Raw genomic sequence first — 20,099 nt, 5'->3', positions numbered from 1 at the left:
GTTTGCTTTTTATTATGCACAAAGCCTCACAATGGGCTATCTGATCTACGCGGGGATTGAAGCCTGGATTCTAGCGTTGTAAGTCTACAGATATACCGCTGTATCGCTAGGAGGTTTTGAAAAGAAAATTAAAAATTAATTAGATTACAAATCAGTAATGAACCATGAAATGATGGTTTGAAGAATGTATGAATAATTGATGAATATGATGTGAATGGATGTTGAATGCATAAAGTGATGGATAATTGACTGAGTGAACAATGAAAAAAAAAAACAGTTGCTTTATAATGTAAATAAATAAATAAAGTGATAAATTCCTGAATTTCGATTTGTAGTTAAACAGGTGAAGTTTTACCATATAAAGCGCTGTTCACGGAGAATATTGTTCAACAAAAAAAGGTCAATTACATTTCTGTTAATGAGTAAACATATTAATTTGTTTGACTTTTCATTTATTACATGATTCGAGCAAATCAAAAAAGAGTGAAAAAGTGGGACAACAGTTCTTGGTTTTAAAATTTATATTCTATATATTTGTTCTTTAAAAGCCAAAACGTCAGTAAAACAATCGATATTACGTATACCCACACTGGTGGTTTGAGTAACACTACGGACGATTTTGTGAGAGACATGCGACCTGAAATACATTTTCTGTATCTCGTTTCTCTCTCCTTTTTTTTTCGGTATATGTGGTTAATGTAGTTAAATGTAAGTGACTTGTAAGAACCACATTTATTACAGCTCTTACCTATTTTTCTTGCCAGTTGATAAGATTAATAAATTGTAAGATAAATTGGTTTTTCAAACTTAACTTTAGTTAAACAGATTTTGTGAGATATTACATATAGAGAATCTGTAAAAGCCCCTATTGTTCAGATAAATTCCTATAAAAGCCCGTATATTCAGGTACACTCCTATAAAAGCCCCTATATTCAGATAAATTCCTATGAAAGGCCCTATATTAAGGTATACTCCTATAAAAGCCCTTATATTCAAATAAATTCCTATAAAAGCCCCTATATTCAGGTACACTATTCAGTCTCTATATTAAAGTACATTTCTATACACATAGTTCTGGGTATTTTTCTCCAATGTTTTCATAAGAACAAATCAATAAAACTGTCAGATATTGTAAGACAACAAAGAGGCCAGTGACATCATTCACTCCCTCAATAATCTCAACTGCAGGGAGTAAGTGTGATACATGCAACATTCTCTGATGTGTTTCGGGTATAAGTATTGCAATGCGCAAGCGCTGTTTATATTCCGTTAAGAAAACCGAGAACTCACAAGCTTTGTGGATACCTGATATGATATCACAGCAATCAGACCGGCTGAAGCCATTAGGGTTGTTCTACGTGTACTAATACTTAATAGTTTTTCCTGAATTCTATTTGGCTGTGACAAGAAGAAATGAAGTCAACATTCACATTTGGTGTGCTTCTGCTTTGTTTTAACGCTCCAACAAGTAAGTACACACACATCATAATCTTACGGGATTTTGTTTCTGAGTAATGATTAAAGCTTTTCTGCTGGTACATCTCAGTTTATTTTCAGTTTAATGCATTATTTCCAATCTTTGCTTATTTAAACGGTGGCTTCCGAGTTATCTAGTTAGTGCAATAGACGAACAATGTGATGTCATACTTCTGATTAAAACTAAATGTCGTCTTACTTCATAGAAGTTTCTTACTTCGAATAATTTACCGTGCAGGCTCGCGTTGTAAATCTTGCTTTCAAACAACTTGCATAAAATATATAAGGTAAAATTTTGTTAATAACGCATTTTTTTCTTTTAGTTATTATATGACTGAAACATAATGCTTTCTGTTAACTCTAGATTTTTGGTTTTATGTTTTTTGATAGATCTATTGCTCATGGGTAGTTAATAAGAAATCGTCACATAGAACTGATGGTTTCGTGTATTTAACTCAGATGCTAAAAAATGGTGGAAATAATGTAAGACGTTATTGTTTTACTCTTTGATATTAACATGCATATATTACATCATGTTTACTTACATACATATTGGTAAAAGTTAAATGTAGATGTTTCATTTACAAGTTTGTTCTTAAAGTTTTTTGTAAATAAAAAGCATACTATTTACTGTTAGAAAATACTTCATAAACATGATAACAACTGATTATCAGCAGGTTGATAAGTGTTTCTCAACATGAACTTACGTCGCTGGAAATAATACTGCTGTTATTTCATTTCAGTTGCTTTCGTAGGACTAAAGAATTATAAAAGCTACAAAATACATTCCTTCGTTTTGAATTTCTTCTTTTTTGATTTGTTGCTGTAGGTTTTTATTTGTTTCAAGTGTAACCGATGCGAGTTCTACAGAACACAGTATATTGTACTAATAAAAAGTCGGTTTGTGAAGAGCAACAATAGGTAAATATGAAGATTGTTATAGATCCAACATAAACGACCTTTTAAAATACAAAAATTTAAGGTAAAGAACAATATTTAATATATTTTATTTACTTGTGTGAAATTTTGTATTCTACTTAATATGCGATAATTTAAAGCGTCTGGAACATACTTTTTTCTATTCCTCGCACGTGGTTCATTTCGTTTTTAACTTGTCATTGTTGCTATTTTACGTTCATCTGCATCAACGAACGAAGTTATTTCGTATTAGTATCTTCACTCAACTCTTCGTGATAATCGAAAACGATATGTAACGACTGAAATAAAGAGTTCCCTGGCACTATGTACAATTATTATAATTAATATCATGTTATTCGTTTTTATTTTTCAATTAAATGTAAATATATACACCAACAAACCAGAGTTATTATACACAATATGTCATTAACGAAGCCCATTGGTGACTCAACAGTAACCTCGATGGTTTACAGCAGCAATACACTTCTGGGTTCAATATCTGGAGTAATTACAACATGTATAATACGTTGTAAAGCTTTGTGCTTAGAAATAAAATAAATGACACTTTTAAAAACTTTCAGAAGACGAACTTTGGATACTGTATGGAATACGTCTACGTGAATACTAGATTGATTTAACTTTCCTCGTGTAAATAATAAAGAAACTGAACTTTCTTTCTTGCGGTTCAAAGTTAGATACAGACCTGCTGCTGTCTTCAAGTATTTGAAGTACTCAAATGTGCAGAAAAACAAACAATAATTTCAAACGTTCCATTCCAATCGTGTTCTGCACCGATAGTGGTTATGTCAGCTAGAAGGGTAAAAAACTACACAGCAAATGCACTTGTGTAATATTAATACATTAACAATGAAAAGCATCGCATTTTGCGTTCATAATGTAGGTACTATTTCTATGCTTGTTTATTTAGTTTTTTTCTTTTTTCAGTGTCCCTAACATTTGGATTGAAAATATCATCTGTGCATTTTGATTCAGCTCGTTTCTTTATTTTTTACAATTCTTATTTCCCCCTCCTTTTAAATTAACACTTTTTACTTATTTTACTTTATTCTTAAATTAGTTACATCCATTTATGTAGAATAAATTTTAAGATATATATGTGCAAATGCTTTCAGTTGTAAGTTACATGTTTTTCAATAGTTTACATTAGCTTCCTTTTTAATTCAGCCACCAGACTGAATTTATTCAACATAAATAACAAATGTACCACAAGAAATAAGCACATATACTGCTATGAACCTACAACAAACAAAATGTAAAGTTCTTTTTAAAGGACTATCTTGAAGGCGAAGATTGTATCATGACATTTAACGACCTGCTTCAATCAATGTCACAGTTTAATGTATCAAAATACGAACAGTAATAAAGCAATCTGGTTAGAACGAAATAACGTTTTTTTTAAGATAATAAAACACAGGCTAATGCAATGTAAACAGGCGCAATAACATGCTTACCCTGTTAGATCTACATTACACATGTTAATGTTCTTCAACAGCCTGCTGTGTATAAGTATTTGGTAGAATAAAACAACAAAAGTAATGCATGTAAAATAGACAACAGCAATACACTTAATGTGTGTAATGCGTCAATTATCAACAACATTTAGAACCGCTATTTTAACTATTTAGAAGCAGTAATAGCTATATGAAATAGTGATATATGCACTGGTAATAAATATGGAATAAAAAACTCACGATTTCAGCTAAGTATAAGAAATGGTAGAAAGAATCACCACCTTCGTATAAGTAAGAAAATCCATTGTAATTATCATCCATCCACTGTGGTAAACCTGTTGAAATATAGTCGCGTAAATTCATGGAGACAGCAAATTTCATTAACGATGAATAACAGCGAATGATATGTAACAGTAGAACTTGGAAAGTTTCACATGTCAGTTTCCAACTAATGCACTAAAAATATATAAGTTGTAGTTTCCAACTGATGATCACGTTAGGAAAACACCGAACTTTTGAGTGGTAGAAAAGGAATGACTTAACAAATTTTACTGCACGACAAAATTAATAAGGTCGAATTAAGTTCGAAACTTCTCTCTCAGTTTGGGCAAAAATTCCTGTGCAGTCAATCCAGTAGATATCGCTTGTAATATTTTTATAGTGAAGTCATGATAGGGTTTTGTAACTTGAGAAAACTATCAGCAGTAAATCTCAAGTCTTGCTTGTTTGTTTGTTGTTAATTTTTGCAATTACTACTTATAGATTTTCATGTCTAAATTTTTAATTATATTGTATGTTTGCTTTCTTAATGCCTAGAACAAGACACTGCCCTCACTAAGCGTGTATAGTTAAGCAGTAGAAAATCAGCCTTTTCAAATAAAATAAATATGTATAAAGTTTCTTTTAAAATTAGTTACTAAGCTAGGTGGTTTTGTGTCTCAGGTTTCGTGTAAGCAAGCATTTGAAATACATCGAGTATAAAAGCTACCGCTCAGAATAACATCGCATCTGTTATGTATTTATGACCACATAAATCAACTTTCAAGGAAAAATAATCAATTATTAAGTAGGTCATAAACATTTATAGCACTTCATATATTTTATTACACTAAGTTTCAATACAAAATACACAGTCGAATTTGCTGTAGGCTTGTGGAACAATAATAATAAATGTAGAAATTTTGATTTTATCTACGACAGTGAAATCACATATTTTGCTTATTAACAATGTTTGGGAGTTCCTAGCTATTGAAAAGAAAAGTTTAAAGTGTTGTTTTAAGAATAAGTATGCTTTTCTAAAGTGATTCTTACCCTAATGTCCGATTAGAATTTTAATCAAATTTTTATGCATTCCCTATTATAAACCACTATCGTGTTTCACGATACAAAATATTAAAATAAAGTGAAATAGAATAACTTGTTTGTTTTTTAAAGCTCAGGAATATTTTTCTTGTGAAAAGAATAATCCTAATCCACTTTGTCCAGTTTGTACTTTATGACTACCAATCGTTATAAATGATCTTGAGAACTATATATATTTAATATAACGAACAATAAGTAGTGTTAAACTAAATGACTGAGAGCTAATTAAATATTTCATTTTAAGACACTTAAGGTAGCCGATATTTTCCCCTTTTACAATATATCTGAAATGTTAGATGTTCTCCTTGCAAAAATTGTGAAAATAATATTGAAACTTCTGTGTAAACTAATGTAAAACAACATCAAATCCTTATAAAAGGCATGAGAACTATAACATAGGTTTACTTATGCTCTTTGCAACTCCGAATCGACCGCTTTTTGATCATTAACAACCGCTGAGTAAGTAACCTGAGGCTATTAAGTTCATGAAATATGTGTGAAAACAGAACAAAATTCCTTTATAAAAAGAAAGTTAGAAAGTGCCAGTTTATTTATTATTAAAGACTATATATATAGCATTTTGAAAAGTTACCTTTTGTAAAATGACGTTAAAATTATTTTATTTAAAATTGAAATGTTATGAATAATTCTTTATATGATTATTTTACTATTAAGTTGTAAAATGTTGTGTTATTTTAAATACGGCTGCATATATATATATATTGACTCTGTATGTTTATTTTGCTGAATTTCTCTCTATTTTAAATAATTAGATTGTTTGTAGTAAAGCTATCTGTTCTCTGCCTTCCACGGGTATCAAAACCCGTCTTTAGCGGTGTGAGTCAGCAGACATACCGCTCCGCCACTGGGGGATGAATGATTACAAGTACAGGATACTAAAATAATAACTATTCATGTTTAAGTCGCCATTTTCAAAAAAGTTTCTAAGAAATTGGGTAGCTTGAGCTCATTTCATTGTAGATGTAAATTCCAGGAGGCTGGCTATTGTGTGAGGCTTTTACCCGCCGTTAGACTGTATCTTTATTATACGATAATACATACAAACACAGTACTAGAAAATGTATTTTGACACATTAATAAAATATGTGCATATGCTTGATAATCGCTACTCCAAACTTTGTTTATGCATCTAATTGACGATATGTATTTACAAAAATTACTGAAACATCTATTTATGTAAATTAAAGGATGGTATATTCGTAAATACAACTGAAATATACTAATATACACACTATTCTGATTCATCTTACGTAATAAATTATCTCTATAAATACCTAATACTGGTTCCCCCGCTTGTACAGCAGTAAGTTTTCGGATTTACAATGCTAAATTCAGGAGTTCGATACCCCTCGGTGGACTCAGCAGATAGCCCGATGTGGCTTTTCTGTAAGAAAACACACCTAACACTGGAATGTGCTTACGAACAAAATTAATATCGTATCTGTGTCCATAAAAAACATTCCGTTTTTAAAAATTATTCAATGAGTTTATAGATACTGTTTAAAATACTTGTTTATTCGTTTTATTAAGAAATATAGTGAAACGTTTTTAAATATAACACAGAACAATATGGAAAGCTTTCCGTTTTACAATAATTTAAAAATGTCTATTTAGATATTCTGTTTAATATCCGAACAAGTAAAGAATGTATTTATAAATACGACTTGGCTTAGTGGCTAGCATATCGATTTGTAAATCGAAGGGTCCGAAGTTTAAGATTTAACCCCCATGTCTTTCACGTGCATTGTGTCTGTTCATAAGTGGAGAACAGCTGAACCGATTTTAACAGAAATTGGAGAATATTTTTAAGGCCCCAGTGAAATAGGATCATCATTCGGAACCTTTCCCGTGTATCATCTTTAGGAGCTCCTTTATATTCTCTGCGTGTTAAACGAATACGCCAGAAAAACAATACGTGATTACATTACTGGCATTACTCTCAAACATTTTTCTTTGTTTAGATTTACCGATGATTTGAATTTAGTAGTGTATTGAATGTAACATTTGAAGCTCTTCCGAAACCGTGATCTTACCGCATTACGTCAGCTTGTTCTCTTCCCCCTCTTCACGACTAGTCAGTACCGTTTCTTCATATTTACAAAGTATAGTCTTGTTTATGATTGTACTCTAAACAAACTCAAACACCTTTCCTCCGTCTGAGTGCATAAAGACTGGATGAAAGGCTTGAACTAATAAATTAAATAGAGCATTTATATTTATATGCATAATATATTTCACATAAAGTTTACTTTGCAACTGTTTTTTTTCACACCTACTTTATTACATGTTGCAGGAGAGGTGTTATAACTTCATTCCTTTTTTTTGTCACTTTGTTACTTTTACTAATCTCTCTCTACAGCTTCAGTGTTTGTTGATATCTTAATTGCTTCTTAATAGGGCACATTAGAAGACCTTTCTACTTCTTGGACCAAAATAAAGATATTTCTTGGTGATCTTATTGAATACCGAACACACAACGGACTATGTGAAAAGCATGGAGTATTCTAAGAATCTCACCGTATGCTATGATTGTCATTTCTCCTAATAGAAATGTGAATGTTTGATATTTTTTATGAAAAAAAGAACCTCAAGAACAAATTTCAAGAAAAAACACAAAAAATATTAGGAATAAAATGTAATTCATGACTGTGGGGTCATTAGCTAAACAAAGTTATTTTTGCTTTGGACATGGCCCACGGTGGATGGGACCTGGTAATAATTACCCTTAGACGCGTCTAATGTATCATTCTATATCTACCCTATAACATGTCTCTTAGTCTAATGTATCATCCTACCAAGGACTACTCTTTTCCCAACAAATACTGGAATTAGCCATCACTTTATAATGCCCCACGGCTGAAAGGGCGAGCATGTTTGATGCGATGGGGATTCGAACCCGCGACCATTATGTTTAGCTACGCACCACAGCAAACAACGTATCATTTGATTTCTTGTAGTAGATCTGCGTACTCTACAAATTTTGTACATTTTTGAAAGCTTAGCCACAATAGTTTGCATAAAATTTCAATCATCAACAATTTCCCATTTTGGCCGTAAAGTTTTATTTCACATCTTTATTTCAATTTTTTTTTCATGCCTTCCTCTTTTTTTTACAGCATGGCCAAGTGTGTTAAGGCGTTCGACTCGTAGTGCAAGGGTCGCGGGTTCGAATACCGGTCGCACCAAAACATGCTCGCCCTTTCAGCTGTGGGGGTGTTATAATGTGACGGTTAATCCTACTATTCTTTGGTAAAAGAGTAGCCCAAGAGTTGGCGGTGGGTGGTGATGACTAGTTGTCTTCCTCTAGTCTTACACTGCTAAATTAGGGACGGCTAGCGCAGATAGCCCTCGAGTAGCTTTGCGCGAAATTAAAAAAAAAACAAAAAACTAAGAGAGCTCAAATATTTATAGGATTTTGGCGTAATTTTTGCTTATTTTTGCTCATATGAACGAGAATACTTAAGCTACTACAACAAAATTTGCTGTCAAGCTAAAGAAACAAATCAATCAAAGAAAAATTTGTTTTTTCACTGGTGAGTAGAAGGAGAAAATGAATAATTACAAGTTAAGTTTGGACTTGTCCTAATGTAAAGCGATGAATAAAATAAAGGGATTTCTTTGAGATTTGGTATGTAAGGTAAGACGTCCTGAGAAACTTACTGTAAAAAAATCGGGAGAGTTTTAGTTAACGCGGGCGATTATACATATAGTTGAAAAACCTAATGTTTTCATTCCTATTGATAACACACTAGCTGTTGTACAGTTTAGTTTAATGTGTTTTGATACCACTATATGAGTTGAAGTACTGCTATTATTAAAAGACATACACCATTAATCATTCTACAATCACGTACATCTGCTAGAAATATCTTTGAACTAATGAAATAACCCCTCTAAAAGTTAAATCACAAGAGACAGTTTCTCCAAGGTGGTTTTTAATCTTACGACTTCACGTAAGATTTTATGCATGAAATCGAGCATCTACGAACTTGCGGTAAATTTATCTTTCAAAACGTTTAGTTATTTATAAAAGCAACAACTTTGTTGCAGTTTCTCATTCACCTGTTAAGTAAAACGCGACTTCACTAATATGAATATGATTTGGGTCATTGTGATCGATCATGTTTGTTTGTATTAGGAAATGAAATACTCTATAAAGTGTTTGTGGTACGTTGCTTAACCTGAAAGTTTGGTGTTCTATATGACATGGAAGAGTTGTAGCTAACTAATAAAATAAGCTTTTGACTAATTAGTCAAAAATATAGTAAAAATCACTTCCTATAGGAGCAATTCTTGATATAATAGAGCCCAAAATATCAATTTTGTGAGTATAACATCCCGACTCCTGTTGAAGGGTCAAATCAACAATGGAGGTTATTATAGTTTCGGAAACAAAATTCAATATAAATCTTTTGTGTTAATTAATATTAACTTTCAATCAGGTTAATCTACGAACTTTGAGCGAAACTCAAAATAAACCTGTACTTAATGAAACATACACGTTAGTTTAGCCATAAATGCATGTATTAAACAGACAGTGTGAAACAATCTTTATAATTAAAGCATGACAGTAAGCAACGAATCAAAATAAAAAATTAATGACATTCAATATACTAAGTAGTGTAAACAATACAGTTAGTGAAAGAAACAATAAATAAATAATACTGTATACCTTACTTAGAGAAAGAATAAATACCAGCTGTCAATTTGAACTACTGTCGCAGAATTAATTTCCTTCAAAAATGTGAACTTAGTAAAATATATCTGTTAAAGGGTCTAATATGTAATTCACTGTTGCTTTTACACGTTGATCATTGTTAAATAGCATGCTATGTAACATAATGTTAAAAGCAATGATTTGTTTGTGGTGATACATAAACTTAAGGGGAAATACGTTCAGTATCAGTGGTAGTGGAAATGCGTTATATGAAATAAAGTTGGGCACATATTCTTCAAGTGTGTCAGTTACACAATGAAACAAAATTTTTACTTTTTATTGTTCCTGAGCAGAAAATATTATTTTCCAATTGCTTATACCTAAAGTAAATGGAAAAGACCTATTTTTCTCTTCAAACTTTGCTTTTGTGACCTGGGTAGTAAAAATTCCAAATTTACCCATTTTCCAGAACATTCCAGGTAGATTCAGTGCTGAGCAGCTGGGCCCGGCATAGCCAAGTGAGTTAAGACGTTCGACTCGTATCCGAGGATTGTGGGTTCGAATCCCAATCGCACCAAACTTGCTCGCCCTTTCAGCTGTGGGGCATTATAATGTTACGGTCAGTCCCACTATTGGTTGGTAAAAGAGTAGCCCAAGAGTTGATGGTGGGTGTTGATGATTACCTACCTTCCTTCTAGTCTTACACTGCTAAATTAGAGACGGCTAGCACGGATAGCCCTCGTGTAGCTTTGCGCGAAAATTCAAAACAAATTAAACCAAAATGAGTAGCTGATAGAGAATTTTCTCGAACTTACAAAACTTTTCAAGAACATTCTAGAATGTTGTAGAACTTACGAGAATTTTTAAGAACCTTTTAGAATTTTCTAGAACTTTCCATAATAATATATATACAGGAGCTCACCACTTCATTTTAGTTCTAGCCACCTAAGTGAACACATAGACCTATCTGATTTTATCAGTCATGGCATCAAGAAGCTGCAAGCACTCTCCAGACGCATTCTGCTACGTATGTGGCTAATTTATCAAGACAAGAGCGAAAACGTACTTTTTGACAGCATTTGCTAAAATGTGTGAAGCCCGCAAGGCATATTTCGGCATGCCTATCGGGGATCAAAACAAATCCTGGGTACCTCATTTTACCTGCGAGCACTGCAAAAAATCTCTGGAAGGTAAGATGGACAACTTTTGCTTGCTTGAATAGTAAGATTTTATATTACACAAATTTTAGACCATTTAAAATTTAAATATCTTTAATTTATTTTTTTAATTTCCAATACTATAGAAAAAATATGACATAAAATATTTTGCATGAACCTCTTACACATTAGTTATGGATGAAATAAATTTATTCTTCACAATAACAATTTTATTTTGCTCTTTTGCAGGAAGGTACAGAGAGGGAAAGAGAGCCATGAAGTTCGCTATTCCAAGAATTTGGCGTGAACCCACTGACCACTCAAGCAATTGCTACTTCTGCATGGTGGACTCTTTGAAACGTCGAGCTGGCAAGAATGCATATGCTATCATGTATCCGGACCTTCCATCATCCATCGCTCCAGTGCTACACTGTCCTGAGATCCCTGTACCCACTCCGCCAGAGAATAATCAGTCATCCTCAGAAGAAAGCAGCAAATCAGAAGAAGAGGTAGACGTTGAAGAGCCAGATTACAATTTCAGAGGTGCAGCTGGTGAGAGAAACCCATACTACCCCAACCAAAGAGACCTCAATGACTTGATCAGAGATCTTGGTCTAACAAAATGGAATGCCGAGACTATATTTGGGAGCTGATACTTGAAAGTGATTTTCATTACAGTCGTAAATCTCGAAAAACTACTCACTTCTAAACATTTTTGTTCATTTTTGTATAACTTTAGTATAAATACATAAAAATCTTGATTCTTATGTTTTTATTCAGATCTTATGTAAATGAAAATGTGCAAACTTGCCCGTTTTTACATAGGATTTCTAAATTTCATTATCCTGATCACAAAAGCGAAGTTTGAAGGGAATAATGACCATTTCCTGTACTTCTGCAACATAAGCAATTAAGAAATAACTCATACTATCCAGGAACAAAATTTGTGTTACATAGTGTTTTCCAACGTGTTGGTGTTAAAATTACTGGTTATGCAATCCTGAAAAGCAGTGTTTGAACGTTCGTTGTGCATAAGCAAGATATCGTAGTATCATGAAGAAAAGTGGTAGTATAGCCTCATAAACTATAAATTATATACGATACTTTATTATAAAATCTTTAAAATCTAGATACGAAATACGTTTGTGACTCGTGTTTGGAAATAAAATCCTACTTTCTGAAACTGTTGGAACCAAGTGAATAAAGCATCTATTTTCTAGTACTTAAACCTTGTAGCACAGTGTAATCATATTGTTGTCATCGATCACCTGCGAAGAGAGAAAAAAAGATAAATGTTAATAGCATATTTTAACTCATCTCGAAAATGTAGTTATCCCAACAAATTAGATGACACCAAATACTGATCTTTGAATAGTTATTTTAAGTGCATACTTCTCTTTTCTAATTTCGCTAAAAGTAAGGGTTCGATTCCCCTCGATGGGCTGAGCAAATAGCCCAATGTGGCTTTGCTATAAGAAAAACACACACACTTTTCTAATTTCAAGAGTTGTTAAGCTTACAGACTTAACACTATGTCAAAGTTTTCACAGCCTCTGTGTGAAATGATTACCTAACAAATACTCAGTATGATTCCATGAATAAGAAGCAGAATAATGGATGTCATCTAACTACTCATTCTACACTCGAGATAAATAAACTACATACTGCTCGTGGCTGTAGTGAATAAACTGGATGTACACTGTTTGACGTTACATAGAGAAGCAGCACTGAACAATACCAGCAAAGCAAAAACGTCATATTCTACAAATTACAAGCTTATCGGTTAAGAACTCACTAAGCAGGTAAAGATCGAACATTAAATCACGCTATTTCCTAAATGATTAATATATAAGAAAGCTATATAAGAAAGTGCCTAGCAATTGAAAGTCGTCGCATAGCTAATGTTAGGTATATTTTACATTGATGTTGTTATCATAACATCACACTTTTAATTTAAGAAAAAAGGGCAGTATATTTTCTTTCACTTTTATAATATTTTTATGCTGAAACTGATCGATGAAATTCACTTAGATCTTTCTCAAACCAAGCAACCGAGTTAATCACAGAATACACTGTAAGATCAATTTACCTTCCTCAAAGTAAGTAACATTTTGCATCAAACTGAAACAAACGTAGGTATTAAAATAAACGTATAATGGTAAATCTATTACAACATGGACCAAACACAGAAATAACAGGTGAACGTAAAAAATCTAAAAGATGTGATTTATAAAGGATAGCAACCCCACCTGGGCAAGTAACAGAGAAATGCACAAAATATTCTTGCCATCAGGGATATCATGTGCATTAGTTGAAAGTGACAATCCTAAAAAAAACATATGAAGCATTCAAAGTTCTTATTGTATTTGTGATCAGAATAATAAAAGTAGCAACAATTCTGGTTTAGAGTGGATACCAAAAGTGTTTGAACAGTTAGTACGTCTGGAAGGAACAAGTGAAGGTTTTATTCATAGCTTGGTTGCTGCTTGCCACGTATCAATGTGAAGTGCATTTGTCACAAAGTAACAAAATGTAGTACTGACGCATAAAATCTGGCACTTGCTCAGAGGGATTTGAATACAGGATGATATTTTGTATCATTATTATACAACAGTGAGCCGCTGTAACGTAACTAATGATTTCCATAGCTCTGATGCTTCAGATACTTCAGATTTTCCATAATGCAAGGACTGCGGGGTGCCAAGCCGTATTAAAAACATGAAGAACCAGTTTTCTGGTTGTGCAAAGATGTCATATGATTGTGCATAAATTGTCCCACATGCACTGCTTAGAGAAAAAACCCATTATGTCTAACTGAGAAAAAGTGTAGCAAAAAATCACATTTTTCCCTTTGGGAGAACTTCCCTGCCCACAACATAGAAGTAATATATCTGAGGTAAAGTTTATCCATTTATGCACCTGAAAAATGAATAACATAATACCTAACAGCGATCCATATGGATCAAAGATCCAACTTCAATAGCCAGTTTGCAGAGTTGTGTTGAGTGTTCACTGTGGTGAGAATGTACAATTCTACTTATCTACAATTTATTGGTTTTAATGTAGAAGTAGTACAGGCTGTCTAGCAAATTTTTGCTATGTTTGTGAACCATGAATTAACTAACTAGGATAGCCACATACTATATGTAATTATTCTAAAGAACTATGAGTAAAAACAAAAAAGAATATATAATAGTATGTTAACTACTCTACATCTGCGATATCCAGTGCTACAAACAAGACCTTTCACTAAATATCAAGACTCACCTGAACAGGTGAGATATGATAAACATAGTGATGGTCTAGTGCTAATTATATAATCATTTACATGAACAATAAATACTAGTTTAAGCAAGTGAAAACATGCTGTAGTGTGAACAGAAACATAGAATTTGCTGCATCCTACAACAGTTGATGGACATGATTTTGCACATCCATATTTAAAATATTTATGTGTCAAAAAATGCTATGACATTACAATAAAATAACAAAAATTTGAACCTGGTGACTGGGTTTCACTGTGGTGCACATCTAGAGCAAACAACTTCAGTTCTGTCTGGACTTATCCCTATCTCATTTCTCAATAGCTATGAAGTGAACCCACGTTGCTGTCTCTTGTCATTAAACAACTCTGTATTACTGATAAGCCACTTGAAAGCTTGTTATCCTAGGAGTCAATAGTGAAAGAGCAGGTTGACTTAGAAAATCAGAGTGCTTTGTCTTAGCTGAAGAGAAGGAAGAAACTGATATATGACAGTTTGTGAAGGAACGGTGTTGGTGTTTATTTTCTTATAGCAAAGCAACATTGGGCTATTTGCTTTGTCCACCAAGAAGAATTTCACCCCTGATTTTAGCTTTGTAAATCCGAAAACTTAATGCTGTCCCACTGGCAAACAGGAGGAATCAGATAAGAAAATACCAGTAGAGAAGCATTTTGTTTGTTCTAATTATTGGATGAGGTGCCATTGTCGACCTTCCAATAGTTTCGGTTTAGATTAACTACTTGGCCAGCAGTTTCATAATGTTTTACCAAACTTTCATGGAGGCGTTCTGTATATAGCTGATGAAGCCCTTGAAAACATAATGTGAACTAGACATAAGCAAGTATTTATCCTCTACTTTGGGTAAATGCTACATATCACAACACTTGTTCTGTGTCATGGTTTCCTAAAATGAAGTCACATTCCTTACAAAGAGTGGTATGGAAATGTAAACAAGTTAGTACGAGTTGATGGGAATAAACACTGACATAATTAATTTAGAATTGTAGGATTACACTCGGATTTTTGTCTGATATAAAGTATGGTATCAACATATTATTTGCTTCTGTCTTTGTATTGTATAGATGTGCTTCCACCCTACTTCAGCAACCATATAAATCACAATAATGAATACTGAATCTAACTAATTTGTTGAAAAATCTCACTATTAATGTATTTAATAATACAAATTGTGTTTATTTGTTAAGCTTTTGGTTTTTTCCTTTACTCTCTATGTGAAGCAATGTGTGAAGACGCGTTGTCATGATGAAGAAACCAGTGGCCATTCTCTCACAGTTCGCGGCAGTTTCTTCTAACTTTCTCCTTCAAGCGAATTAAGACCTCTTTATAAAAGGCTTGGTTAACTCTATGACCATGAGGTACGAATTCGTAATGAACTGTACCTCGAATATAAAAAAAAAACACGATCAACATTGACTTCACATTTGATTGAGACTGTGATGCCATTTTTCGGACGTGGTGATGATGGAGACTTCCACAGGGATGTATGAAGTTTCGTTTCAGTGTCATAACCGTATACCCATGACTCATCACCAGTAATAATGACGCTGATCAAATTAGAATCAATTTCTAGCCTTTTTTTTTACATCCTCGCACACTTGTCGATGGTGAAACCTTTGGTCATCCTTCAACAGCCTTGGAATAAATTTTGTAGACACTCGACGCATGCAGAGTTTTTCAGTTAGGATCGCCTGACACGATCCAAAGGAAATGCCCAGTTAATCGTCGATCACTTCGAATTTTTTCTTTCACCTTAGCAACTGTTTCATCAGTGGACGATGTCGACGGTCGCTCAAAACGTGAGTCATCTGTGACCGATTCCTGGCCATCTTGGAAGCGTTTTATCTACAGATAAACGACAGCCTTACTTAAGCACTCATCACCAAAGGAAGTTCTTAATATTTCGAGGATTTCTGTTCCTCCTTTACCATTTTTTACATAAAACTTGATATGATGCAAACATTTTTATCTTTTCTCTGTCCATTTTTATTACGACAGAGGCAAGAAATCGTCTGTCTTTGAACACGTTTTTCTCAATACGGGCATAAGGTCTGGACAAATGGCTTATTCGTGGGGCAGATCACTATTTGTACTTTGTACACACCTCAGTGAAGCTCACTGTTTCTGTACTGGCACCTGTAACAAAAGAAGTCTTAGAACCTTTTGATCAGACATCGTATTTTTAATCTCAAAATAAAAATCACTGCTCTCGTACTAGTTAAAAGAGAATCGACAATTTCATGAAGATATATTTAAAACATATTTCATTAAAAAATCTGATTTTTAGTGTGCCAAAGCCTCGTAATATTTACTAAAAGTCTACCAAATGCTGTGAAGATACACTTAATATATTAGAAGTTACTAGTATGTCAACTGTAACGACTACAAATAGGGATGTTTCTCTTGACGGTAACGGAGAATGATTTGAGTAGAAATTTGAGGGACTCCAACATGCGAATAGGTTAATGATATATACAATAACTTTTCTCAAGTGGATTGGAAAGGTATATTAGAAAACATTTAAGAATAATTTTTTGTGTTATGTTGTAAAAAGTATCAAGCTCGATGTTGCAGAGCATGTAATAAATATAAAATTTTTCATATGTTGCCACTTTGACTACACTGCGTATGTATGCCTTGGAAAGGGATCTACATTCTAACATTAATGGACATTGTAGGAAGATGTATTAAAAGCATTAACATAATACTTCAAGCTAAGTTTAAGACCTCATTGATTTTAACAACATCATGAGGTGATTATTACTAATGATTACTAAATTTGATAAAAGTGAGTTTCCCATAGCAATGCATAGACCTTTCTATATATATATCGCCTAATTCTAATTGGGGTTTTATTAAGCCTTATTTGTTCATCGTTTGATTCTATACGAGGTATTGAACTTCCATGATCAAGCTCTAGTACTGCTGCCAAAACGATTCAACAGATATGCTCAGTGGTTAGTCTGTAGTAAATTGAATCCATGTTTAATTCTTTCTCGTTATTTAAAATTACCAGCTTTTGCTTCTATATAAACAAGGTTAATTGCACTTTATAGAACAATTTGTACATGATAATGCACAGCGTTTCGTCTCAAATACGAACCGTAGCATCACAGGCGACAGCTTTAGAACTTCTATACTTGATTCACGACGAATTTCTCATCAATCAATAGTACAATAATATTATGAGTAGAATATTCGTACTACAAAAATTCCTAAAACGATACAAAATCAAAGGTTTAACATTTTCCATGGATAATTACTATACATCAAACTAATCTGATACAACTCTATTTTCGTAAAATGAAAGCTATGATAATAAAAGAAAAAAAAAACCTTCAACTCAAAAAGTAATTGTAGAAAACTTGCACATTACTGCTTGTTTTAATTAAATAAAACAGAAGTTTATGTTCCCTTTTTTTTCTTATTGAATACACTTACTTTTAAATTATATATTTACAAGGATTTCCTTTTTATATAACTTGGCTCTATTTTTGATACCACTTCTCGCTCATCTCCTTTTTCTAGCTTAACTGTTTTCGTGTGTAAAAGGTTTTGAACAGATAGGTGAAAAAAATGGAATCACAGCCTAACAAATCGTACCGGTTGTAACTTGAGGGTTAGCTTGTTGAGCTGTGGATTAAAAGATTCATGGTTCGAAACACCTAGTCTCTGAAAACGCTCAGCACTTTCAGAATAAGTGTTATAGAAGTAGCAATCAGTTCAGTTGTTCAATTCAAACAGCTGGACAAAAACTACTGTGTAGAAGATGATGTTGACTGTTTGCCTCAAAGTGTTTTGGAACAGCCATATCGGAAAAGGTAGCTGAAAATGAAAACACCAATTCTGGAATTCTACTGGAATTAGACCGTTACTCATATCATGCATCCAATACCTAAAAGTGAGGCAAATAATTCTACGTATGCATACAGTGAAGGATCAAATAAAATTTTCAGAGTGCAATTCAACGTCACACACTTGTTAGTTAGTGTTGAGTTTGTAAGCAATGTTTCGTTTTCAAGTCCATGAGAACATCCTATTACTTCAATTGCAGGATGAGAAATATCTAGGTCATCCACGAAGCCTAACATAGTGTAAAGTTAAGCCTAAGCAGCATGGTTTGTTTTGAATTTCGCGAAAAGCTACTCGAAGGCTATCTGTGCCAGCCATCCCTAATTTAGCAGCATAAGACGAGGGAGAAGGTAGCTAGTCATCACCACCCACCGTCAACCCTTGGGCTACTCTTTTACCAACGAATAGTGGGATTGACAGTCACATTATAACAACCTACAGCTGCGACCCTCAGATTACGAATCGATCGCCTTAACTCCGGCATCAACTGAAAGTGCTTAAACTGAGAACGGTTCAAGACGAATGCATTGTTCAAATATTTTCATAGGGCCTGATCATTCTTATAATAAAGTGTTATCAACTCTAAGTGCGACTAATATGTATATATTAGCTAACAACAATGAAAACGAATAAAGTTTCAAGTGTGCAACAAATTATGGAACGCTTAAATCTTTGCCCGAAATAAATGAAATCAGATAAATTATTAAAACTACCAGCCAGTGATTTTTGTCAGTTACAATTAAGGTTTATGCTAGTTTTAATCTTATTGTAGAATGATTTATTTAATAGAATGAATATGATCTTAGTCTCCTCTTTGATTTTAAAAATGCTTTTACCTAAAAGTACAATATCGACTCTATCTACATTTCTTTTTTTCATCAACTTAACAAAAGACATATATAATCTTACTTTAACAAAATGGAAATCATAACTGAGTCATCCTTGATTTTAAAGATACATTAACCTAAAGACACAATACTGACTCCACTCTATCAACATATCTTTTGCTCATTATTTCAATTATTTTTATTTTAAGCACATAAAATTACAACACTCATTATTTACAAGACCAATTTCGACTTCAGCCAAGTCGGAAAGGTGGAGTAACACTGTCATGACTTCATATATCAAATTTGTGTTTTTTGCGTGGTTTTTTCAAGTGCTGTAATACAATTAATTTTCTGTTTATATAGAGATCTAAATAGTTACATCAACTTGTAAGCGGTAACTTCATATCTGTTTTATTTAGACTAGAGGGGTTAGCCATATAAATTCGGCATTTTTATATTCATGTTTTTTTTCTGCTTATTGTAGTTGTAATTTTTATAATGTTTACCCTTTAATATAACTTGAATCTTTCTTGATATTATATCATTATACTGCTGACCCTTTACTCTAACTGGGCTGTCTTTGTACATATCAAACTATTTGATCAGAATTTCTTGTCTCTCAGTGAAACATTCACAAACATATCTGTAAAAAAAAACTACCCGAGAAGTAATAGCTTCAACACCCGACCACTTAAAAAAAACTGTTGCAAACCTCACTGAACTAAAAGAAAAACAAATAGTTGTTTTTAAGGTATACATTCTAATTATTTAAGATAGGAATAATGAAGTGTGTGTTAACGTATTTTGCAAACGACTAATTAATTAAAAGGCACTATTTTTCTGCCTAAACATAATTGGAACAAAACGTAATGTTTTATTATTTGTTCTAAGAAAAATACTTCAACTGGACTACCTGTGTTGTTATCATAAATGTTGAGAGTGAAATTTAGATAATAATACCGTTTTAGATTTTACTTTCTAAAACCATCAGCACATTAGCAGATAAAATATACTGTTTAACAATGTTTCAAATGGTAACAAATATTGTTTAAGAGAGAAATTATTCAAGGAGA

General features: G+C 32.9%; 2 protein-coding genes across 2 annotated transcripts in view; both read left to right on the top strand.

Moving 5' to 3' along the window:
* The first annotated feature begins 1,269 nt into the window (after positions 1-1,269).
* Positions 1,270-20,099, top strand: part of LOC143258689 (uncharacterized) — a 43,992-nt gene continuing 25,162 nt past the window's right edge. Inside the window, exon 1 of the mRNA XM_076518105.1 lies at positions 1,270-1,468. Within this exon, the coding sequence (XP_076374220.1) occupies positions 1,414-1,468 (55 nt within the window). The 5' untranslated portion in view covers positions 1,270-1,413. The remainder of the gene's footprint in view (positions 1,469-20,099) is intronic.
* Positions 7,820-12,285, top strand: LOC143258688 (uncharacterized). Its single transcript, XM_076518103.1, has 2 exons — positions 7,820-11,096; positions 11,313-12,285. The coding sequence occupies exons 1-2, from the start codon at positions 10,994-10,996 to the stop codon at positions 11,714-11,716; spliced, it is 507 nt and encodes a 168-aa protein (XP_076374218.1). The 5' UTR covers positions 7,820-10,993; the 3' UTR covers positions 11,717-12,285.

The sequence above is a fragment of the Tachypleus tridentatus genome, chromosome 8, assembly GCF_004210375.1.
Source record: "Tachypleus tridentatus isolate NWPU-2018 chromosome 8, ASM421037v1, whole genome shotgun sequence".
Classification (NCBI taxonomy): domain Eukaryota; kingdom Metazoa; phylum Arthropoda; class Merostomata; order Xiphosura; family Limulidae; genus Tachypleus; species Tachypleus tridentatus.
This window is presented reverse-complemented; position numbering and strand designations above follow the sequence as displayed.